The sequence below is a fragment of the Aedes albopictus genome, chromosome 2 (genome assembly GCF_035046485.1).
Source record: "Aedes albopictus strain Foshan chromosome 2, AalbF5, whole genome shotgun sequence".
NCBI lineage: Eukaryota > Metazoa > Arthropoda > Insecta > Diptera > Culicidae > Aedes > Aedes albopictus.
Genome location: NC_085137.1, coordinates 369,128,846 through 369,155,583, shown reverse-complemented (window position 1 = coordinate 369,155,583; position 26,738 = coordinate 369,128,846). Strand labels below are relative to the sequence as shown.

The 26,738-nt window shown below is 39.4% G+C and overlaps 2 protein-coding genes across 2 annotated transcripts in view; one reads left to right on the top strand and one right to left on the bottom strand.

Annotated features, from left to right (window-relative positions):
* The window catches only part of LOC109430547 (uncharacterized), a 776,197-nt gene that overhangs the window by 313,672 nt on the left and 435,787 nt on the right, over window positions 1-26,738 (bottom strand). The gene's annotated exons all lie outside the window — the stretch shown is intronic.
* On the top strand, window positions 8,475-24,756 carry LOC115260129 (uncharacterized oxidoreductase YoxD). Its single transcript, XM_029861035.2, has 5 exons — window positions 8,475-9,310; window positions 23,885-23,957; window positions 24,035-24,218; window positions 24,345-24,467; window positions 24,538-24,756. The coding sequence occupies exons 1-5, from the start codon at window positions 8,771-8,773 to the stop codon at window positions 24,608-24,610; spliced, it is 993 nt and encodes a 330-aa protein (XP_029716895.2). The 5' UTR covers window positions 8,475-8,770; the 3' UTR covers window positions 24,611-24,756.

Below are 26,738 nucleotides of genomic sequence, written 5' to 3'. Positions count from 1 at the left end.
TAATCTGAGAGTATACTAGCTATACAATACACTTTCCAAATTTCATAATGATTGGACCACTAGAACCAAAGTTACAGCTTATTGTAGCGCGCACCTTCCATAAGGATAAAGCAAAACGCGAAACTTTAGCTTAGCTTAGACTGACTGCACTTATTTATGGTTGCTACTCCGTGATTGACCCGATTTGATGAAAGTTGCACAATGAATCAACTGAATAATTGGCTGGGTGTGATCAACCATTTTCACTGTGCAACCTTCAGAGGCTCTCTTTATGGTATAATATCGGCGACGGCCACGTCCTTGCAGTCAGGTTGGAAGAGAGAAGGAATATTAGTACCGTAAAACGGGGTATCATTGATCGGCTTAACACATCTCATGAAATGTTCAAACAAACCCTTTTTATTGCATCGGTTGCTGTTCATGAATGGTATTTCGTGATTTGTTATTGTTTAGCTACCAAATGACATAGAATTCAAGAAAATTGAGTTTCATAAACTCATAAATAATCGATTTTTCTTGTGTTTTTTATCGCTATCGGACAATTCTCAGACATTCATGCTTGACATAAATACTACATACTAACGCCCGCGAATCTATTGTTTTCGTTACCACGCAAGAACAATGACGAACGCGATCGACCAAACGCCCTTTCCATACCACCGGGCCGGGACTGTGCCGGGCCCGGTTATCAATCTAAACTCTGAATGCTCTGAAACTTCCTGAAATGCCTCTGAAATCCCCCTAAAAATCTCTTGGACCTCATGTAACGCATCTGAGACCTTCCGAAACGCCCGAAAACGGCTTCGTACGGCCTCTGAAACTCACCGAAAATTCTCTGAAACTTCCTGAAATGTAACGCAATTGAGACCTGCGTAATGCCTGTGAAACCCGCCAAAAAACGTCCATAAGACCCCCCAAAACGCCTGAAGCACTCCAGAAACCCTACGCCCCTTGGCCGCCATTGCCGTAGTTACTGTCATTATTACACTTTATCTAACACTTTATTTTTCAGACTATTGGATCTGAGTAGCTGAACACTCTTTCACTCCCGAAAAATATACTAGCCGAATCGCCGACGAGTTACCCTCGACACTAATTGTATGATTAATATCTTCGTCATCTTCTCTTCAATTACTTATCACTCGCGCACTGATCCTAATCATGTGTATGTACGTTCTCTACATACAAGATCAAAAACTACAAAAAATATTTTCTGGAAGCTGGAGAACCTTCGCTGAAATCAAACCGCACAATGGCTGTGTAAGTTGGTTAAAACTCCATACATTATTATTGAAATATCCGATCGTTTTGAGGTTATCTAAAAGAACATAATAATGGTTAACAATTGTTGTGGCCCAGCATACAAAACATTTTGATTTTAAGCTCTTTGTCACAGTCAATTATTTACCATTACCTGCACCGAAAAAAAAAATAAAACGCACATCAACTTAACATCTGCTAAATTTGATCCAGAAACATGAAAACTATAATCAGCTGATAAAATCATAAGCTACCACATATATTTCGGTTTGAAACGCGTGAATATGGGAAAATAAAGAACAAAAAATATGTGGCTGATACAAATTAAATTTTGACTTTTTGTCCCCCTCCCCCTCAAAAATTTTTGACTGGATTTTGCATTTTGAGGGGGCAGATAAAAACATATTTATCAAAATATCGGGCATTGGTGAAAATTCTTTAACAAACCCGATGAGTTTTTAATAAATATTTTTCAGATTAAATGCTTTATAATTTTTATCACCTCCCCCCCTCGCCCCGTCAAAGAGTGGTGGGACAAAAAGTTAAATAAATATTTGTAACCGCCTAAATAAAGAAAGTCAATGATTTACCTTTTCTCTTTCACATAAAAAGCTGATATTTAGACTGGTATACGTTTGTATGCAAACATATGAAAGATGAAAAAAAAATCTCGCTCTTGTTATCTTTTAAGGTTCCATTTTCACCCCATATCAACTGTGAAGAAAACTTAAGCTCGATCAAAAGTTTATTTTAGCGTACGCCTCTGAAGGTGCTCATACAATATACTATGGAGAAAAATTATTTTTCATGAAAAAACGTCACACGTCACCTCTTAACCCCCAAAAATAAATTGATGAATGATTCTTGTACAAAACTTCATGAGGAATCAGATGTCCAGCAACCGAAAAACGATTCGACATTACTAAAAAAGTTATGAAGCCATAACAGATCGAAAAAAGAATAACAAGATTGTATTGCTTTTCCTATTATAAACAGCGTTGTCTTGCTGTTCGGTTTTACAGTCAATATTTTTTTACGTGCGTCAGATCGCTTTTCCGGAAGGTTTGATTTGTCGTAAAATTTGCAACAGAAATTGTTCACCGACTTATTTTTATAGGTGATACAGTGATCTCTAGCAAGGATGGGAACACTCACTTGGAAAGAATTACACTCACTTGCAGTTTTCTCAACTCAGAAGCGTGCAATCAAGAAACGATGTATGGACGACTTTTATCTTGTGATTTCGTCTAAAACTTTGCCGAATAGAGTAGGGGTCGCACACGCATACCGAAGTCGTGAAAGAACTGCGAAGGCAACTCTCCACAAGGTGAATGTAAATTACACTCACCTCGTGGAGAGTCGCTTTCACAGCTCTGTCACGACCTTGGGATTCGTTTGCGACCCCTACTCTATTCGGCCAAGTTTTAGACGAAATCACAAGGCAAAAGTCGCCCATACATCGTTTCTTGATTGCACGCTTCTGAGCTGAGAAAATAGCAAGTGAATGTAACTCGTTGCAAGTGAGTGTTCCCATCCCTGATCTCTAGTTGGTTTCGTAGGAAAAAAAAATTTTCACCATAGTAAATCGTATGAAAACTTATAACAGCTATGGAACATTTTTAAAATCGCTCAACAAAAACCATCAAATTTCTTAGCAAATCCAGTGAATCATTTCGCATGGTACCCTACACAAAGAGAACAAATCATATAATTTCCAGCCACTTCTTATGTACATAAACGGAATGCGAAGAATGTCATAAATTACACGAGCATTTAAACATTTAAGAAATCTCACGCGCCATACAAAAATATTTGGGTTCTCATACAACAAATCTTACAAGGGGGAGAGGGGTGTCAAAAAATCGTCTAAATTCCCTTACGTACACACCCTCGCGTAGTGCCTTATTGAATAAAGAGCTGTTTAATAGAATATGTAAATAAATAAAGGAAAACAAAACAAACAATCAATTTTCCCAAAACATTTGAAGCCATAATTGAAGCATTGCCAGCAATAACTCTAATTATTTTTTTTTCAAAACTTGATTATCTAATAGTGTAGTTATTACCACAATACTAACAAAAAAATTAAAATAAATCGAGTTTAAACTTCTAACAGTTAGGGTATCGGCTGACTAATCATAGTCATACGTATATGTTAATCATAATCATATATGCTCCCATTTTCTTTCTACTCAAGGAAAAGAGTTGAAAGAATTGATAATTTTATTATTTTTATATTTTTTTTCTCAGAAGTGAACATGTATCAAAACAAAAAGAACAGAATAAATAAGTGTCGTAATCGCCGTCTGGGGCTCCAGTTAGCCTAGTGGTCAAGGCCTAGTGATTGATCGCCAATCCGAAGACGCCCAAGCAACACACTTGGACATTAATAAGTTCCTGTAATTTGTATGCAACTATATTGAAAGTTATGCCATTTGAACCAATCGTCTTATTAGCGACTAAATTGCAACCAAAAAAGCGCAAGAAGTGGAGCCAATATAAAACATCCATTCGTGATATCAACAGTTTTAGTACGCAATCGAATTATAACCAAGATACAACTTATAGTCGACTTAAAAAATGATGACCGCTTCGACAACTAGTCAGCTAGTCGCCACATTCGTCACTGCCAGTTATTATGCATCAACAGTTTCGTTTATGTGATTAATAAATTGTGTGCATAAATATATCCCAAATAAGGCTGACCGAGAACGTCAATTTGTGTGCCGTTCCAGATTGATCGGTAAGTTACGCATTTTAGCTCCGTATTCTCAGCGCGCCTCAGTCTACCTATCATTTTGCGAGTGAAAATTTAGGCATTTGTGGTAAAAATTAACTCGCCATATTGCTTTGGCGGAGTGCATTTCACCAGCTTATTTAATGCACCCATAAAATGCAAAAGAAATAATTTTAGAATTTAGAAAGATACCATTTGCTGAATCATGTCTATGGGAATCCGTATTGACAAAGTACAACAATGCTGCACGTGGTACACGGAACCGCCAAACTACCAAAAATTGGATTCTTTTAACGCAATCCTATAGTTTGGCCAATAAGTCAACATTTGAGTAAATCGATTAAACTCACGCATGGTAAATTGCATTTACCTCCAACTAAATTATACTCAAGAGTAGGTAAATTCAACCCAAAACCCCATCATTCAACCCACATTTGGGTAAATCTAAATTTACCCAAAATTAGCTTATTGGCCTATAGCAGGGGTTTTCAGGCATTTCGGCTCGCGGTGCACTTTTTGGAAATAAATTGCTCCACGGTGCACATGTTCATTATTGTTTCAAATTTTCAAATTCGTCAAAAAAAAACTGTCGTATTTTTCATAGCAATTCCAAGGGGCGTATGTACTCGTCATTATTTTTTTCGCCATGTCTATGTCTATGATGTGGCATAGTTATTCGACTCGGAATATTTCTTCCTCAGGATGTTTTTGGAAAATTTCAGACAAGATCTTTATAAATAAATGCTGAATGAAATCTTGAGCCGAATTAGTGCTATTTTGTTTTCAAGAACCTCGGTTAAGTCCTTCGAAAACTACTGTATTATTTCTAGTGTGGTTTAGACGTTTTTCCAAGACTTCTACTAAATTTTTAAAAATTTCCAGCAAGAGACTTGGAAGGTTTATTTTCGGAAACTTTGCATATACATATTGAAAATATTTTTGATAAATTCCTTCCAGGCACTCTGGTCAATTCGAAAGAAAATTTCTAAGAAAATTATAAGCACGTTAACAGTAGAGCAAGCCAAAGAAATATTAGTAAGATTTCTTCTTACGCTTTGAGGGGAGTGGGGGGGGGGTTGAATAACCTGACGACCCATACAAAAAAAAAAAATAGATCTCATACAAAAAGTGTGACATAGGGGGGAGGGGGGGTTGAAAATGGCCGATTTTTGCGTGACATAATTTGTGTATCGCCCCTTTAGAGTTCTTGGAAAAATATAACATTTATTAGGAAAGTTTTAGCAGACTTGTTTCATGATTCTTCGCGAATATCTGAAACGGTGTTTGCTGGATTCAAGGTTGACACGCCGGCTGGAAAAATGGAAATTTTGCTCTCAATCCCTTGGAGCGCCTTCCTATAATTCAGTTGTTCTAATTAACTCGAATAATTTTTCATGAAATGTGTAATGAATATAAATTTAAATACGCAAGACTTTCCTGAAGTGCTGCGGTGCGCTTGCTTCGCGGTGCACCAAGTGCATCGCGGTGTACGATCTGAAAACCGCTGGCCTATAGGACCCCCGTTGGATAGACGCATCTCTGTTTATTTACGACAACATCTGTGGAGGAGAGAGGAAAAACAACCTTATTTTGGGTAACTAATCAATTTGATATACTCATTTTAGGGTAAAATTGACCCAAAATAAGGTAGTATGAATTTTCAGTGTAGGACATAAATAACCAAAAAAGCAGACACTTGGACGTGTACTTCCCATTTACGTCGACAAGTGGCTGTCCATTTATTACGTAACGAAAATTACACGTATTTTGTAAAAAATGTAAACTCATTGTATAACTTTTCGTGGGAAACTCCTAATATTTTTGTACGTTACGTACCCCACGTTACCCCATATATTCAAATCTTCCCAGTGGTAGGTACCAGTCGTTCAGTACTGCGAAAATGAGGCAGATTTTTTTTTATTGGGTCAATATTATACTTCCAATCAGATTTTTTTTCTATTTACCACTTTAATTTTATAAAATTTGGAATATGTCGATAAATTTATGAAGAAAAGGCTTCATTTTATTTATACATGATTTCGTTATTTTTATAACGTTTGGGTTTTTTATAGTGCATTTTAAATTTTTCGTTATCACAAAAACATTTTGCCGCACATTTTGGAACTTCTAACTCTACTGTCAAAATTGTTCGTTATGTTCTAAATAAGTTCCAGGTGGAACATGTTTATAACAATCAGAATCAATGTTTTGGTTTGTAAACGATTGTAACTAAGATTCGTTGAAACAATCTGATTATACAGGGGATAGACAAAATGATCGGGACAGGCAAAATTTTCACCTCTCAAAAAAATTTCAAGTAGCTGTAACTTTTCCAAAAGTGCATCAAATATTCTAAAATTTTCACTGTAAGTTGATCATTTAGTTGTGTATTAGTGGCCCAATTTTGGAAAAGATCGGGCTATTCTGCACGAAGTTATAAATATTCAAAGAAAAAGGTATATTTATCCGATAGCCAACTTTGAGCTGTTATATCTCCGGATTCAATGAACCGAATGAAATAAAATTTTGACCAATCATGACTTACATAATGAGGTATAAACAACTTTTGACTTAACTTAAAATTCTTAACACGTAAGAAAATTATAACGGTTAGATTATTTTTCTAATAAAACACCAAATTATCCAAAACGTCAACATCGTTTCAAAATTTAAGATGCAAATTAGAGTTCATTTAAATCTAAATGACTTATATATAAATGTGTTTTGAAGGAAAGTAACAACATAGCCGACAATAAATTGAAAAAGTAATGGGATGCGTATTAAAAATAGATCAATTTTCAAAAAAAAATCATGAAATAAATGAAATCGCTATAACTTTTCCTCTTGTTAAAAATTTCAAGTTAAGTCAAACGGTTTCTAGAGGTCATTATATAAGTCATGAATGGTCAAAAATTCATTGAAATCAGTTCATTGAATTCGGAGGGCCCATATAGCCGAGGCGGTAAACGCACGGGTATTCAGCATGACCATGCTGAGGGTGACGGGTTCGATTCCCGGTCGGTCCAGGATCTTTTCGTAAAGGAAATTTCCTTGACTTCCTTGGGCATAGAGTATCTTCGTGCCTGCCACACGATATACGCATGCAAAATGGTCATTGGCAGAGGAAGCTCTCAGTTAATAACTGTGGAAGTGCTCATAGAACACTAAGCTGAGAAGCAGGCTTTGTCCCAGTGAGGACGTTACGCCAAGAAGAAGAAGAAGAAGAATTCGGAGATATAACAGCTCAAAGTTGGCTATCAGATAATTTTACCTTTTTCAAGAATCTTTATAACTTCGTGGAGAATAGCCCGATCTTTTTTTAAATTTGGACCACTGATACACAACTAGTTGATGAACTTACAGTAAAAATTTGAGAATATTCGGTGCACTTTTCGAAAAGTTACAGCTAGTTGAACATTTTTTGAAAAGTAAAAATTTTGCCTGTCCCGATCATTTTGTCTATCCCCTGTACTTCAGTTACAAATTGGTTTCGCAAGTTTCGACTAATTATGGCGTTTGTTTTCATTTTGCTAGTTGTTATAAAACTGTTACACCTCAGTTTGGCATTAACAACAGGATTTTAATTAGTTTCAATTTTGATTGTTTCATGAAAACTCAGTTGCAACATGTTTGCAATGATGATCATTTCCATTTTAGTTGCAGGTGATACTTGGGCGGCGGGTACGATTCCCGTTCCGTTTGGGAAAATTTTCTCGACTTCCTGGACATAATGTATCATTGTACTTGCCACACAATGTACACATTTATGAAATGGCAGACAAAAAAAAAACCCTTCAATGAATAACCGTGGAAGTGCTTTAAGAAAAAAATGAAGAGAGGCAGGCCAAGTTCCAATGCGAACGTCGAGCCAAGAAGAAGAAGAAGAAGAATCGTCGTTTTCGAATTTTGGAACATAGGATTACTAAAGACTACGTTACCGTATATGTGAATTGTTTTAATTCCAATGCCGTCCCTGACTACTGGTTTTGCCTTGCAACCTTCGAAGCAACATGATAAATTGTCCATAAATAAATGATTTATTTGTTACTTGATAATTTGTATGGAGTAATACATGAAACGAGAAGCTCTTTTTGTGTTTCGTTTTGCTCAATGTTCACCATTAAAACAACTGCTTACTTTCAAAACACATCCTAAGGTGGTCTGCATTTGAATTGCATTTGGCAGATTGCAAGAGGCATTTCCTTCCTCAAACAAAAGCCAATCGTTCAGCCGTCATTGAGCTATAGACTCATCTGAGTAGAAAGCATTGTTTTTAAATGGCTCCTATCGGTCGTCCACCGCTGCACAGATGTTGTGTAACATGACGGCCACTACTCTTCAGCACCGAGAACACTTGTATATTTCAAACAGGTAGGCCTCTGATCAAAGGCATTCCACACACAAAAAAAAAATCCTATACTACACACCATGCACATGACCTTAAGGGTGAACGCGTTTTCGGACAATCACTGTGAATAATAATCGCTGCGTTTCGCATCGATTTCCGCTCTCCGCTGGATGCTCCCCGTGAAATTCGGTACGGACGGCACACGATGTGTAAACATTTTTGCGATGTCTTAGCGCAATTAGCTGCTCGTTCCGCTCGCTTGGTTACTCTTTAGATTCATCCGTAGGCTACTGACTGGTGGCGTGGCTCGCAGTGCTGGAGATCTATCGTTCTTTAAAATTTAACACACCAAAATGAAGCATAGCGGCAGCATCAGTCTTTGCGGAACTGTCGATTAGATCGCATCGCGGCGCGTCCCCATCACAATGGCACATCAGGTTCAATACTTTAAGCACAAAGACGGCGAATACGCCCCCGCGTCCAAAGAGTTTACCAAGTCAAAAAATGCTCAAAAATGGGAAAATTTCGTCGCGAAACTGGTGAAAGTGATAGTGATGTTTATTCCCACGCTGGTCATGGAGTGGTACAAGATTCTGCTGGGCAAGAAGAAATACGTGAAAGATCAGGTTGCCCTGGTGACCGGTGGCGGTAACGGACTGGGTAGGGCTTTGTGTCTCCGGCTGGCCAAGGAAGGATGTCGAGTGGCGGTGGCTGATATCGACATGATCAGTGCCGAACGTACAGCTGCAGAAATCCGCAAAATGGGACTCAAATCTGCGGCATTCAAGGTCGACGTTGGAGATCAACGGTCCATTGAGCAGCTGAAGATTGATGTCGAAGCGGAGCTCGGTCCGGTGGACATACTGGTGAACAACGCCGGACTGCTGGCGATGTTGTCACTCTCGGAGGGAACCACCGAGGATGTGCAGCGGATAGTGGATGTGAACTTTACTTCGCACATTTGGGTGAGTGGGACTTTGATTTCGGATTAATTCTACTGGTGAAATATTGTGACATACACTTCCCGAGCAGAGGGGAATATCAAATTAATAACTACGAAATCACAAAACCTGTTTTTATATCTTGTTTTGTTATTATTGAATTATCAAGGCATTACGTTTCCATAACATGTTTTGTTGGACAATCTTATTTTGTTATGACCAAGCAATTGGTATGCAGCCCTTAAATAACATTTCAATATTAAATTCTGTTGTGGAACAAGTTTGGTTATTATTGTATTATTGATAGTGCACAAATACTTTATGGTATTGCTATCTAAACTAAAACAAATTTTGAAACAAAACCTACGTCATTCTACAACGTTATTTACAGCATTTTAGGGAATGCAACTGCATATTCACTCATCAATTTGTCTTCCTCTTCCATTTATTATTACATCCAAACTGAGACAAAGTGCATGCCCCATATCATTAGCTAGTATTCCGTGGGAAAAAGTTTGCATAATGCACCAGAAAAACTATTTAACGATTTTTTGAAAAGTGCGCAAAGTTAGGCCCTAGGTGCGCAAAGTATGGTACGCTTACGGTATCACATTTGATAAGAGGTGTGGTATATTACGTGACATGGAGGTGCTGTAATGTGTACAAAACAAAGTCCCTGCTGGGCGGCGCGAGGTTTTGCTAAATTTCTGAAATTGACTGAGTTGTAGCTGAAAAGTACCCAAAATACCAGCCACTGCCCAAGTGGCGCAGTAATATCGGCGTTGTTGTGGAGTTAGCGTATTGAAAAGATATGGTCTCTCGTGAAACATGCTTCGTAATTACACTGTTGAAAACGCTTTGACATCCACGTGCAGCACAACAGAACATGTGTTCGATGAACAAATTGAGATTTGAATTATGAAAATGCTACGGTCAAAAATCAAGAAATTGACATTTATGCTTCGTAATGATTACTTTGAAGTCAATACTTTGGGCCTAGGCTGGGCAGATATGCTATTGGTGATTTGATGGTGCATGAAGAAGAACGATGGTGTTTTGAAAAATCCTATCCCTACCACACAGGAGAAGATTTTAAAATGCCTCTATAAAATCTAAAACAAAATCTAATTAAAAACGGTTTGATGTACGGTGTAAGACTTTGGACGGACTACATATTGAACGTATAAATTTAAATTTAACATTTTTTTCTTGGTAAGGTACTTAATTTGTACCAATCACCAATTGGGTTTTCAAATTAAGAATAATATATTGATTTTTTGATTTTATTCGAAAGAGCACCTTTTTTTAAGCCAGTATGATTTTTTTCAGATTTTTAAAACTTTATTTTAATACCTAAATTCAATTACAAAAAGATTTTTTGAAATCACCTTTTGACAGCTGGGCAACTGCTTGACAGCTCCGCCCAGTACGAAATGCGACGAGGGGTGATTCGACAAATCGCTCCCATACAAACTTTAAATCGATTTTTAAATAGGTTCCCGGGCACCAAAGTTCATGAAAATTTGGATGTCGGCTCAGTTTGGCATGTAGATTGTGAATATGGAATTATCTCAACACCACTAAAGAAGCCAATTGCAGCTGGTCTATGGAAAATTCCACGTGTATGGCAATTCGGGTTTTTTCTTAACTCACGATGACCAGATCGGTTCAGTCGGATTTGTTGTTGATGGAAAAAATAAATCACATGAGATCAATATTGTCAAAATCGGAGAAAATGTATCGCAGATATAACCATTACATAGTTTACCTTCTTTATTTTATTGTCTGCTGTTTCATATTATGAAGTAAAAAATAAAGGCATTGCAACTTCGAGAAATTTCATCAGACTCTTCCGTATTTTTTATTTTATTCATTGCTATAATTTGAGTTTTGGGTAAATATAGCATCATAGCTATTGATATGTTTATCTTTGTGTTAATTTCCTTCTTTCAATATCCCAGTCCCGTTACGGTGCCAAATTCCTATCACTTTTCTACGATTCCCAATTCTTATAGGTTAAGTAAAATTTTACCTTCAAAAAGTGATACATCTGCAAATGAGTTTTTTTTATCTCAAAATTGAGTAAAATTAGTTGAATTTATATGTCATTTTAACAGTACTGCTATTCTAACCTCTAATTATAACGTCAAAAAGTACCGAACAGACTATGTATTACGAAGTAATGAATGTTAGTGAGAGTGGAGATAGCAAATATGGTACCTACTAAATAATTCTAATCAATAAAAATGTCAACTATACAGACAATTCTGCTCAATTGATGATTGCATTTGTCTATTATACCTTTTTTCTTTCGATCTATTATTATTCGATCATATATTGTTTGACATTATGTCATAAATATCTTTTTTCATTACTAAAAATAATCTAAAACAGAATAAAACTAAACAGCATCTGCAGAAGTAATCATATCGGCATATGATATAATTACCTTTTACCTTCGCTCACGTAGGTACGTGTATAATCGCCGTTCTCACAACGCGAACAAAACAAAAAATTAAAAAAAATTATCTCCGTCTGGAAAGAATCTTTGTCACCGCCAAAATGCACCCCATGACGAAGCTCAATCATAAATAGTCGACTAGGTAGCAACTTTTTCGTCGTTCTCTTTGTTCCGAAACAGCCGACGACAGGCCATGCGAACGCCACCACTGTTATTAGTGTTACAGTGCACATGTCTGCGCACCGCGATAGCGCTGTTGGTAAGAGAGAGAGGTTCATTGTTTGATCTTGCATTCAAATCTCTGTCTATTTTTGTCCTGCGACTGGCAAACATGAAATGGGGGAATGGGGAAACTGGCAATACGTAGAACCAGTAAAGCTTCTTTCGTCCCTCACTTCAAGTGCTGTGATAGCCTCATTGGTAAAGGCGACTGAAAATTTACGATGGCAGGATTGGTGGTTCAAATCCCGTCCATGTTTGTAAGTTTTATAATGAATTCGAAATTTTTTTATGTGACCTGTTATTTTCTAAAAATAGAATAACACACTTAAAATAATTACCCAAAAATGAGTAAAAAAAGTTAGTTTTTACCCTAATTTCTAACTCTAACTCTAACTCTTTAATATCAAAATTTGTTATTGAAATATTTCCCAAATTCACTGTTATTAAGTTGTTATTGCCACTAACAAAACATGTTATTAAATTGATTTTTCAGGAACGAATTTTTGTTATGTGACTTGTTATTTTGCCGCTTATGACAGCCAAGTTTATAACTCAATATGTTATGTTAATAACATGAAAATTACTAATTCCGTTATGCAGTTATTTTGCCAAAATAACGCATTTTGTTATGCTGTTGTTTTTCTCTTCTGCTCGGGTTCGATCTAAGTCTAAACAGATGAAAAAATATGCAAAACTGTTACCGTTCAATAGCACAATTGTGCTGATACGTCACGAAAGGGATATGGCGACCTTCTACCTTATTACGGGATAACGTAAAATCCTTCACTTGCCACTTTTTCTGTGCTTGATTGTATAAGTTTTAACAAATAATTGTGTATCATTAATTTTGTTAAAATAAGCCAAATAGAACAACAATTGAATGAATGATTAGATACCAACCAATCCACTATGGGCGATTTCCATACAATCAGGCGGACGAAAATATTGTTATATTTTCTTTTCGTTTTCTGTGGTCTATACTATCAAAATATTTCGTTAATTTGCTTTCTCAGTATTTCTAGGTTAACTTTTCAAAAGGGCGTATATACTTATTAATTTAAAGTAAATTTGAATTTAAATCGATCCGTACTTTGATTGCAAATCAATAGATTACACAGCGTAACAAAAAATAACTTTTGGTCTGTCTCAAGAGCAAACTTATGTGTCTCTGACAGATTTTGGGCCGCTGAATCCGAATCCGGGCTCAGATTTGCTCCAACACGTCACAATTTTGAGCTATACCTCAATTTATAGGGCAAAATATGCGATTTTGGGCTTTTTTGACTGCTAGCCATTAAGCATGGAAATATATTTTTTAATCAATCAAAGGATAAATTGGTCAATTAACATCTAAATTAACGACTCATGCAAAATATTTCGTTTTACCAAATCAAATTTGATAGTTTTAAGCGATTTATGTTAGGTACGATATTTCACATACAAGTCACCCTCCAAAAGTTGCATGCAAGTTTTCATACTAACATTAAATCCCTAAATCTATCAAATTTAATTAGGTAAAACGAAATATTTTGCATGAGTCGTTAATTTAGATGTTAATTGTCCAATTAACCTTTTGATTGCTTAAAAAAATATTTCCATGCTTAATAACTTGCAGTCAAAAAAGCCCAAAATCGCATATTTTGCCCTATAAATTGAGGTATAGCTCAAAATTGTGACGTGTTGGAGCAAATCTGAGCCCGGATTCGGATTCAGTGGCCCAAAATCCTTCGGAGACACATAAGTTTGCTCTTGAGACAAAAAAATGTTGCGCTGTGTTATTTGTTTTTAGTTTTCATATGGAACTGTCCATACACTACTTGGAAAAATATGGAAGCGATACAATTGCTATTGTTATTTATTAAAAAAAATATGAAATTGTATTAAAATGCATTATTAAAAAAAAAACGTGATTCATGCGCAAACTTTTCCACCGTAACTTTCTAGAATAGACCCAGATTATGCTTTAAAACTGCTAGGATATGGACAATTCAGCGCAAAAAATAAGTTGCTGATGAAAATATTTTATATTAGCGATAATTCAATATTTTAACGCCTTTCAGTGATTTTTTTTTATAATTTAGTTCTGTATAAAAACCTTGTGTTTTATTTTTTTTTTCTTACGGCTTTTTAGTAACTTTTTCACTGATGTATTGTAAATTAAGGGGTTTCTCATGAACAAATGGACTAAAGTTGATTTAAGATAAACCGAGCTTATCCGGCAAAAAGTTCTATTTTTCGTTAATTTCCAACTTTGACATTTCATATCTCAGAAACGCAAAGTGCTAGAGATTTGAAACTATGGGATTTTCTTCATTGGAATGTTTACTTTCGATAAAAATACAACAAAAAGATTTGGTGAGGGTCACTTTTTCGATTTTTGTTCGTCTGATATCTTGATGGTTCCGCCCCTTTGCACACCAGCTGTCCTTATCGCTCCTTCTAGTGCTTTAGTCCATCTAAGGTTACGAACGAAAACAAAAAATTAGCCGCAACCCGTACACTTGATTTCAATCCGTCTATCGTCGCATGAATCAATCTCATCAGCTTCGCCAGAAAACCATCTTCAATCTCAATCTGCCATAACTCGTAACTATTTACTAAATCGTTTGCCAATTTATCGGAATAAACCGCAGTATGAGCAACTGGTCGGGCGTAGATCAGTCTGCATGAAAATCCGCCTGATATTCGATGACGAGAGACTCCTCAATCCACCTCAGCCTATTAAACAAAAATCCAAACAAAATTGTGTATGCTGATGGACGTCCATCGTCGTTCATTTGAATTCTGTCCGTCGCTCTTCCATTCCCACACAGAAAAAAAATATTCATGTAAAATTCAGCGAGAAATCATGCATAAAGGGAATGCTAGAGTTAGTGCATATTTACATGAGATATCATGTAAAATTACGTTACGATCGTGTAAATTTCCGCTAATAGTCACATAACCAGTTGGAGTCTATGATGGTTTACGCGATGGTTGGCAGAAATTTACACGATGTTGATGTAATTTTACATTATATCTCATGTAAAAGTGCACTAACTCTAGCATTCTTTTTATGTGCATGATTTCTCGCAGAATTTTAATTACATATTTTTTTCTGTGCACCGTTCACCCATTCCTCGAAGTGCTCTCTCCACCAGACAGTCACCATTGTTTTATCTGTCAGCAAGTTTCCATCACGGTCATTGTACATGACGAGAGAAAGTGCTGTTTTTCTCCACACGTCATTGACAGTTTCGAAAAAACTCCGCATATCATTCTGTTCCATACCGTCTTGCACGTGAGCATTCACATTTTCTTCATGCACCGTTTTTTTTTTTACTTAATCGTTTATTTAAGGCTCATGCGCCATCAGGCATTACGGAGCCGAATTCATTTTGGTCTATTTTACAATTTCATATGTGTGACTTATTAACTAGGTTAGCTTTGGGGAACCGTAAAACTCGCGGTTTGGTCGAGGTTAGGGGGAACAATAATGTTTAAGGAAGGGATGGGGTAATAGGGGCATTCGTTGACTTTCAGCAGCGTGGCGTAGCGTAGTTGCTGCTAGTCAAACGTAAAGTGGACAAACAACCTGTAACGATACAAACAAACGATTTTCGAAGGGACACGAGGTGGACAAGTGGAACAACAAGACGGGGGTATCAAACGGAGACTTCAGCTTGTTTCAAAAAGTCGTATACAAGCTTCATGTAGTCAAGATCAAGCGTACCCAACACATCCCTAATGTCTTTCTTTTCTGGTTTCCCTCGGGCCCTGAGGGAGGCACATAAATCGGATCTGGCAATACCGTATTCGGGGCATTCCCACACAACATGGTTGATATCTTGATAGCCTGCACCACAGCTACAACGATTGCTATCTGTGAACCCTATTCGATAGAAATGCGAGCCCAGAGAGTAGTGATTGGACATAAGTCGACACATTATCTTGATAAAATCTCGACCCATATCCAACCCCTTGAACCACGCCGTCTTCGATACCTGTGGGAGAATTGAGTGTAACCACCTGCCCAACTCTCCTGCATCCCATTTTTGTTGCCAACTGACCAAGGCATGCTGACGAGCAATCGAAAAAAATTCATTGAAAGCGATATGACGGTCATAAATATCGCCTTCCATAGCGCCCACCTTGGCCAGTGAGTCCGCTTTCTCATTGCCCGGGATCGAGCAATGCGAAGGGACCCAAACCAAGGTGATATTATATCCTTGATTCGATAAAGCACTCAGGGTAGATCGTATTTCACTGAGGAAATACGGAGAGTGCTTTACCGGCCTCATTGAACGAATAGCCTCTATTGAGCTGAGACTATCCGTAAAAATGAAATATTGATCAGAGGGAAGAGAGGCGATTCGCTCTAATGCGTAGTGCATAGCCGCTAATTCTGCGATGTATACTGAGCAAGGACTTTGAAGTTTATGGGCGGCGCTATGAAGCTCATTAAATACACCAAATCCAGTGGAATCATTTGTTTTTGACCCGTCAGTGAAAAACCTTCTGTCGCAACTGACTTGGCCAAACTTGTTTGCAAAAATTTTTGGAATGTGCTCCGATCGGAGCGGATCTGGAATTCCACGGATTTCTTGCAACATGGACAGATCAAAAACTATAGTGGAATTGTAGAAGTCTGGGAAGCAATCACGGTTGAGAACATTCGAAGAAGGGTGAACCTCCAGAGTCATGTACGAGTAGTACACTGTCATAAACTTTGTTTGATGAATTCGTTCGATCAGCTTCTCAAAGTTTTCAATTACCAATGGATTCAGCACCTCACAGCGGATGAGGAACCTTAACGACAATTCCACGAAACGATCTGATAAAGGGAGTACAGCTGCTAGTACCTCCAAACTCATTGTGTGCGTCGAGTTCATGCAGCCTAACGCGATCCGAAGACAACGATACTGGATACGCTCTAGCTTCAGGATGTGTGTTTTCGCGGCGGACTGAAAGCAAAAGCTACCGTATTCGAGAACCGACAGTATCGTTGTACGATAAAGCTTTATCAGATCTTCCGGGTGGGCTCCCCACCATGTTCCGGTGAGTGTACGCATGAAGTTGATTCGTTGTTGGCACTTCTGATAAGATAATTAATGTGCTTTCCCCAGGTGCATTTAGAGTCGAACCAGACCCCCAGATACGTATGTGAAAGACTTTGAGTGAGTTCCCTACCCAAAAATTGAAGCTCTAGATCTGCTGGATCACGCTTCCTAGAAAAGACAACTAACTCAGTTTTCTCCGGAGAGAATTCGATACCCAGCTTTACAGCCCAAGTAGACAAATTGTCTAAGGTATCTTCCGTCTCTGGTCCGGTGATAGAGACCACGGCGTCGTCCGCAAGCTGTCGTAGCGAGCAATTTTCCACGAGACATTCGTCGATGTCATGCACCGTTTTCTCTTTGCGGTGGATTCCTTTTTCGGGTGCTCTTGCTTTCTTCGTTCTCTGCTCTGCCAGATCTCCAACACCAACTTCTGGCAACATTCTTCTCGTCCTTTACTCTTTGATTCTTCTCGTCGGATGACCCGTTCCTAGATAGTTTTTGAGCAGTACCCATTATTAATAGGGTCAATAGACTTCTACAGAGTATTGAGATTATTACTCTCGCTGATCTCACCTATCCGGTCGTCTGGTCATCCCTCATCTGTAGAGCCTTTTAACCACTGCGTCCATTATTTAGGAATATTGTCGTCTGGTCATAGTCAACTACCGTATCGTCTGCTGAGAACCATTTGTAGTATCCGACGCGGCTGATAATCAAGCACGAAGTTTACTAGCTACAAGACAGTACTCTCAGTCGATGTTGGGACATCTTAAAGTTCTAATGATGTCACCAGGTGTGCGTGCGGATATTCTTCCATGCAAAGTAGGTGCTAATAATGGCCACTCCCTGGCAGCAGCAAAATTTACTAATCTCCGGACATTGTCGTTAGTGACGGAGTGAAGGTCTTTTGTACTAAAGATTGGACGTAAAAAGTCCTCTCCTTCGATGTGCGCGTTGGCGTCACCGATGCCGATGTTGGCGTCGTGCTTCGGGCATTCTCCATAGGTCTTGTCCAGGTATTTGTGAAAGGCTTGTCGGCACACAGACTTTGATCAGGCTGAAGTGGATAATTTTAGATAGAAGGTAAACGTCGCCAATAGATTGGCCGTCGAGGGCAAATCAATATGCATTTCGGTTTCGGTGCTACAACTACACTAGCTGATGTCATTTTGATTTATATGCAAATCATCATGATCAAAGAGGGAAGTTATGTTACTTTCGTAATTACAGTACTTACCTTACCGGTCAGGCTAAGGCCGGGGTGGCCTCTGCTGTACATAAATAGTAGCCGCCTCCATTCCACTCGGTCCATGGCTGTTTGTCTCCAGTTCCGCACTCTGCGTAGGGTCCGTAGATCGTCCTCCACTTGGTCGACCCACCTAGCTCGCTGCGCTCCACGTCTTCTTGTACCGGTCGGATGACTCTCGAGAACCATTTTAGTCGGGTTGCTATCCGACATCCTGATGACGTGACCCGCCCACCGTAGCCTCCCGATTTTCTCGGTATGGACGATGGTTTGTTCTCTCAGCAGCTGACGCAGCTCGTGGTTCATTCACCTTCTCAAAGTCCCGTCTTCCATCTGCACTCCGCCGTAGATGGTACGCAACACCTTCCGTTCGAAAACTCCAAGGGCGCGTTGGTCCTCTGCACGTAGGGTCCATGTTTCGTGCCCATAGAGGACGACCGGTCTAATCAGCGTTGGCGAACTTTATTCGATCGTAGAGTTCTGCGGAGTCCAAAGTAAGAACGATTTCCTGCCACAATGCGCCTCTGAGTTTCTCTGCTGGTGTCGTTGTCGTCGGTCATCAGTGAGCCCAAGTACACGAATTCTTCAACCGCCTCGATTTCATCACCGTCGATATGAATTCGGGGTGGCGGGCGCGGTGATTGCTCCCTGGAGCCCTTCGCCATCATGTACTTTGTCTTTGACACATTAATGACTAATCCGATTCGCCTGGCTTCACTCTTTAGTCGGATGTACGTTTCCGCCCTCATCTCAAATTTACGAGCAATAATATCAATATCATCGGCGAAACCAAGCAGCTGAACGGACTTCGTGAAAATCGTCCCACTCGTGTTTATCCCCGCTTTTCTTATTACACCCTCCAAAGCAATGTTGAACAGCAAGCACGAAAGACTATCACCTTGCCGTAACCCTCTACGAGATTCGAAGGGACTCGAGAGTGTCCCTGATACTCGAACTACGCACATCACTCGATCCATCGTCGCCTTGATCAACCATATCAGTTTATCCGAGGATCCGTATTCGTGCATAATCTGCCATAGCTGTTCTCGATCGATTGTATCGTACGCCGATTTGAAATCGATGAACAAGTGATGTGTGGGCACGTTGCATTCGCGGCATTTCTGCAACACCTGGCGGATGGCGAACATCTGGTCCGTCGTAGCGCGTTCACCCATGAATCCAGCCTGATATTTCCCCACGAACTCTCTTGCAATCGGTGATAGACGGCGGCATAAAATTTGAGTATCTTGTAGGCAGCGCTCAGTATTTAGTGTGATCGCGCGGTAGTTCCCGCAATCCAACTTGTCGCCCTTTTTGTACATGGGACACACGATACCTTCCATCCATTCCTCCGGTAATACTTCCTCCTCCCAAATCTTGGTAATAACCCAGTGTAGTGCTCTCACCAGTGTTTCTCCACCGTATTTTAGAAGCTCGCTTGGTAGTTGATCTGCTCCAGCGGCTTTGTTGTTTTTCAACCGGCCAACCTCCTCCTCAATTTCTTGGAGGTCAGGGGCAGGAAGTCTTTCGTCCTGTGCACATACTCCAAGATCTGTTACTACGCCACCTTCGGTACTTGCAACGTCGCCATTGAGGTGCTCATCGTAATGCTGCCGCCACCTCTCGACCACCTCACGCTCGCTTGTGAGAATATTCCCGTGATAATCTCGGCACATGTCGGCTTGTGGCACAAAGCCTCTGCGCGAGTGGTTCAGCTTCTCGTAGAACTTTCGTGTGTTCTTAGCGCGGTACAGCTCTTCCATCGCTTCGCGATCTCGTTCTTCCTGCTGGCGCTTCTTCATTCGGAAGACTGAGTTCTGCCTGTTCCGCGCCTGTTTATAACGTGCCTCATTCGCTCTCGTACGGTGTTGCAGCATTCTCGCCCATGCTGCATTCTTCTCGTTTTTCAACTGTTCACATTCGCCGTCGTACTAGTCGTTTCTGTGATTCGGAGTCGCGAAGCCTAGTGCTGTAGCCGAGGTACTACCTATGGCGGATCGGATGTCCCTCCAACCATCTTCTCTGCGCCAAGCTGCTCTTCCGTTGGTAGGGCCACTGCTAACTGCTGCGCGTAGTCTTGAGCCACTTCTACGTTACGAAGTTGATCGATGTTGAGCTGCGGCGTTCGACTTCGACGTGTGGTGATAACTGTCGAAAGTTTTGAGCGCATGCATACAGCGACTAAGTAGTGATCCGAATCTATATTCGCACTGCGGTATGTGCGGACGTTGGTTATATCTGAGAAGAATTTACCGTCGATTGAAACGTGGTCGATTTGGTTATCTGTTTGATGGTCGGGTGATCTCCAGGTGGCTTTGTGGATATCTTTGCGGGGAAAGAAGGTGCTTCGGACTACCATACCACGGGAGGCTGCAAAGTTTACGCATCGCTGGCCGTTATCATTCGATACGGCATGCAGGCTGTTTCGCCCGATTACCGGTCTGTACATTTCCTCACTTCCTACCTGCGCGTTCATGTCGCCGATAACGATTTTCACGTCACGCGGCGAGCAACCATCGTATGTTTGCTCTAACTGCGCGTAGAACGCTTCTTTCTCGTCATCGGGTCTCCCTTCGTGTGGGCAGTGGACGTTGATGATGCTGTAGTTCAAGAAACGGCCCTTAACTCTCAACATGCACATCCTTGCGTTGATCGGCTGCCACCCGATCACACGTTGTCGCATCTTGCCCAACACTATACATCCTGTTCCCAGTTCATTGGTGGTGCCACAGCTTTGGTGGAAGGTGGCCGCTCGATGCCCGCTTTTCCACACTTTCTGTCTAGTCCAACAATGGTCATGCAACGCTACGATGTCGAAGTTGCGGGGATGTAGTTCGTCGTAGATTATCCTGTCACATCCTGCGGAACCTAGTGACTTGCAATTCCATGTTCCAAGTTTCCAATCGTAGTCCTTATTTCGTCGCGTGGGTCTTTGCCGATTGTTTCGAGTCGTATTTTCTCCTATGTTATTCGCAATGGGGATTTTTACGGGTGGCTTATTGGGCCTACGCCAACACTCCTGTCTCGCCGGAGGGCCATCGTGCCAGTTCTGTTTAACGTCCCAACCAACACTGGGACGACCACGCTGATGGGGCTACCACCTTGTAACTAGCTGGGCGTGGTGCAGCGTTTCTTACTCAGCCGCTGGATGCCAGAACAGACGCTGTTTGAGCCGCACCTCCTTAGTGAACAGACACTCGGATCGTACCTCCTCAATCTAGCTGAAGTCAGAAGGGCAACAGTGCCCAGGCTGCACTACCAGCTAAGCACACAACTCTTAGCTGGCGGTCTTTGTCATCGCTTGACCCGTGGAAGCATGAGGTAGGAACTTGTGAGGACCAGAGCTATATTGGACGCTCTCCTTATCGACTCACCGTTTTGCAGCCCAATCGTAATTACCGACCGCATCCGAAAAAGTACAAAAGTAGGAACAGTCATTCCCTTAGTTATGCTTTCGTTAAGATGCGAGTATACAGGATCAAATATTTAAACAATAACAGATCAATTTTTCAAAACTCTGGTTTGACTCGAACTGATTTTCATAAGTGCCAAACAGATGTTGGTCCTTCAATACATTTCTTGTTAAATACTGGATACTATGTACTTGTAAACCTTAGTTTTTCATATTTTCCACTATTTTCATAAACATTGAAATTCGTTATTCGGATGCGTTGAGCTGAAGTTGGAATACTATAATATTCTATGATATATTTGCAGTCTTCTTCGCCTGTACGATTCTAAAACCTGAAATAACGATCTTTTAATCGGGTTTTATTTCAGTGAACCATATTTTTGTGAGGAAAATAAATATTTCTGTCACAGGATCACATTAGTTTTGACGTACCATTTTGGCTGAAGGAATGATAAAGTGTCGCTCTCCATGTTTTGACATTAGTTTCGATAACCATAATTATGACAACGGGAACACTTACCAGCGGGTGAATGGAGGTTTTGATAACGAATTTCATAAATGTAGTGGTGCCATCCTGTGTAAAGCTGTTTCTGGTAGATTATATTGAGGAAACCGTTCCGTAATGAAACACAAAAAGGGCATCAAATATTGAACTAATCCCATTGGTGGGAGGCACTGGTATTTGAAGAAATTTTCTGGCGTTAGAACCAACGACCACTTCAACTAGCAGACTTGAATCTATGTCTTTTTTTTCTATACAAACGTCAAAAGTCACTGATGATGGAAGTGTCGCTAGTTTCCTTCTTGACATTCTCTTCATTTGAACGGAAGCTTTGTGGAAGCTTATCTTCAAATCAAAGTTTGTATATTTAATTGTATTGCAATGAAAACAATTTGTTGCGTTTTACTCGGATAATATTTCATGATTGTCTCCAGTTTAGTTTTCAATCCATACTCACATTATAGTTCCATTATCACAGTATTAACGACGATGCACACATATTTAACATCAATCTTTTAAATGACCATTTACAATCTCTTAACATTGTGTTTACTACTACGCCGCATTTACCAATGAAAAATGTCTTTTATCATCTCATTGAAAGCTAGTAGGGTATTTTAACCAATAGTGGACCCTCTTCATTGTTTCTTCAAATTCCAGCTCAAATCTTTTTCTAACGGAGAATTTTCACCGGGAGACGATTGATCATAAATATTCCTAGACAGTAGTTCCAAGTGGTGGAATTACGCTAGAAAAGCGATAATTCTATTTTTCGCTACTAATACATAAACAAGTTTAGGGAACCACTTTTGGTTAAATCTAAGGGGGTCCACTATTGTCACCGTTTTAACATGGTAAGTGAATACGATCTTCCCAATAGTGCACCTCAACAACCTAATAGCCCCCAGGGGGTCCACTATAGGATAATTTCAGCCAGATTTGAAATTTTTACTTCATGAGAAATGTGAGGTGTTTTGTGCTGTTTTTGTGTGCAATATATAGGAAAAACATACCCAACAAACATTTTTGCTGTACAAGAGTGGTACAAACCACTCTTAAGCAAACTTTAGCTTAAGAAACTGTTGTTCAACTAGTTCTGTTTCTTGGGTAGAACATGTTGCGCAATCGTTGATAAAGATAATTCGATTTAGATATCATACCGTTTTCACGATCAGAGCAATTTTCAGCTACTAAGGAGTCCACTTTTGACTAAAATACCCTAGGCGATCAAGACAGCAACAGTTTAGGCTGATGTTTAGTGAGAATGAACTTGTGCCACTGGTTAATGAGCTGAGCTCGAATACTACATCATTAGTTAGGTAATCTGATTCGTAAATTGATGAATGCAATTTATAATCAGTGCCACTTAGTTAGTTTAAACGAATTTAGAGTCAAGAGTCACGAATGACCAGCAACTTTAAGAACGAATGTTTTTTTTTGTAATCTAAAAATAGAAAACAAAAACGACTATCAATATTTATTCTATGCTAATTTTAAACATACTAAACAAGAAATAAATCCGAAGCAACCACATAAATTAACATAAAAACCCACTTAAAGATTAACTTGAGCAAACAAAAAAAAGCATGAATCGGCCTGAGCAATGCTCTACCACTTCACAACAAAAAGTTGGATTTCTGCTCATTGAACAGGTTATTTTCGTATCTCTTAATTTATCACATACACTAAAGAGCATCATATCTCTCATATTTTCAGGCAGTGCGTGCCTTCAAGGACGGCATGATGGAGCGCCGCCGTGGACACATCGTAGCAGTATCGTCCACGTTCGGTAAAATAAAAAACCGATCCGACCAACTCGTTTTCAAACAACTCAATCACTAATTGCACCCTATCTATCGTGCCCAGGTATCGTCCCGTTCGGGCGCACCGTCTGCTACAGTGCCACCAAATTCGGGGTCCGCGGCCTTATGGAAGGTCTCAACGAGGAGTTCTACATGAACGGCTACTCGAATGATATCCACGTAACCTGTATCTATCCGGGCTTCGTCGCCACCAGGAAAGAGTTCATGGAGTACCTCGAACAGCTTGGGTAAGTACAATGCAATCGAATACAATGACTTTTTATTGTTTGCAGCCGATAGCCGGCCGCTGCCGCCGCCGCCGGTTGCAGACTAAATTACCACTGCTTGAATAAAATAATTGTTAAAACTTTCAGCTGTCGAGCTCCGATTAATACGCCGGATGAGGTGGCGGATGTGGCAATCGATGCCGTTTTGCGAAATCGTTGCGAGGTCATTACATCACCGCTGTTCATTCAAATCATGATCAAGTTCTACACGTAAGTCACGCCAGGTAACAGCTGGCAGGATCAGTATTTTACTTAAGATTTTTTTTTTATCTAATTTTAGATTTATGCCGAATGAAGTGTCTCGACTGCTGCTCGGAATGTTCGTCGATAAAGTGCCTCAGTTGACCAAATAAAATGCTTTGTTTAGCTGTGAAGTTAGATTGCAGCATTTGTTATCGTTTGTAAATAAATCGAACTGGTTAATTGATACCATTGTGCAATAAAACACTATAAACCACTTTTTGTGGCAAAATCATTCAAGTCAATAGGATGTCAAAATAATTCTAGAAAAAAAGCATATAAAAGAGCGACCATGACGAAGCATTGTTTTTTTTTTGCGTATGGTTCGTAGCAAAATCAGAGACTGCAACCACCCCCTGAAATGCTACGTCATTTATGGATGATTAACGCACCAGAGCCCAGTGACAAATGGTCCACATGAATCTGCAATGGACACGGCGAATAGGTTATAGGACGGACTTGATCATTTGGAGTCGTGTTCTGAAGCTTGCAAAACATACATCTGGGTAACTGAATTTTATATAAAGCTGAAATTTAGACATTTTCTTAAGCAAACTTTGATTAGTAATCAGTCAAAATTTTAGCTTTGTACAGCATTCCCTTTGCCAGGTACCGTAAACCGGGGTCATATTGATCCTGGGTTCGAAATTGATCAGGCATTTTTTCAAGTAGATTAAGTACAGTTTTTATAGTTTCATTGCACGTATGTATACTGTTGAAATCATATAAGATAATTACAGAAAACTATTCAAAGTATGCTTAATCTACTGGAAAAACGTCTGATAAATTTGACCCCAGTTCACGGTACATACATGTTTGGGAAACAGAACCTGACTCCGCATAATCGAGTCCGACATTTACAAGGTAAAATGAGGTTTTGGCAGTATAATATTATTTCACTAAAATGACGAATCAATTCGGATTATATTCTTATCCAGTCATTTAAATGCAGTCATTTCGTGCACTTGTCATTGCATTACATTCCTCTTTGTTATTTCATGTAGAACACATCATCCAAATCTTGAATAATTGTTGAACGGTTCACACTGGTACTTGAAATTCGAATAAATCTATTATAATCATGTCAGATTTTCATTTTCAAGTGTCCTGGGAGTTTCAGAAGAGTTCTGGAGGGATTCCCTAAGGATCCAGGGGCTTTCCAGGTGGATTCAGGTATTAAGTAATAATGATATTGCTCCATGGATTCCTTTAGAAAGCCCTCTAGGAATTCCTATCGGATTTCTTTTGAAAGTTCTTTAGAACATTTTTCATGGATCGCTTCAGAGTTTCCTCTACAATTTCCTTCGGAATTTTCGTTAGATGACCCTCCAGAAATTTCTCCAGGAATTCTCGTGGATATGTTTCCATGGGTTTACTTAAAACATTCTGTATCGATTTTTTTTAGATTCCGTACAATAATTCTTTCAAGAAATCATCCACGGATTCCTTCAGGCATTAGGATTTCAGCTATTTATTAAGAAAATCATCAGTTCTTACAGAATTTCTTTGGAAAATCATCCACAAACTTTATCAGAAATTACTCCAGGGATTTTTTTTTTGAAAATATCCTGAGGATTGCTGCAAAAAAAGCTTTTGAAAATCCTTTATAATGATAAGCAAGGTTTTTAAGTCCAGGGAAATCATCAATGGGTTTCTTCAAAAATTGATTCATGGATATACCAAGATTTCTTACAGAAACTACTCAAACGATTTTTTTGCTCAGAAATTCCATTATTAATTCAAAAGGTGATTTAGCGATATTATAGAGACTGGCTAGTTTGTCTCTTAGAAGGTGTTCCTTCAGATTTTCCTTCAAAAATTTCTCCAAGAATTTTTTTAGGTAACTTTCTATGGGTTTCATATGAAACTCCACCAGGAATCATTTTATTTATTCTTCCAGAGATTTGTTCATAACAGATCTTCGGATAATTCTCCAATGCAGGCCCGTGCACAGAAGTGGCGCCAAGGGAGGGATTTTTGCCAATTTTGGCAAAAGGCGGAGGGGCGCCTAGTGTATGAACCGTCGGTAATGAGAGGGGTTTAACCCCCAAAACCCTCCCCTTGTGCACGGGCTTGCTCCAATGATTCCATTAAAACTTCCTGCAGTAATTTCTTTAGAAATTCACTCAAAGATTCTTTCCTTTTTTTATCTGTATTAACGAGATTTTTAGCCCTAGGCTAGTTCATCTCGGGGCACACGCTTTACTTCCCTTCCGAAGGAAGTAATCACATTTTGTGAGT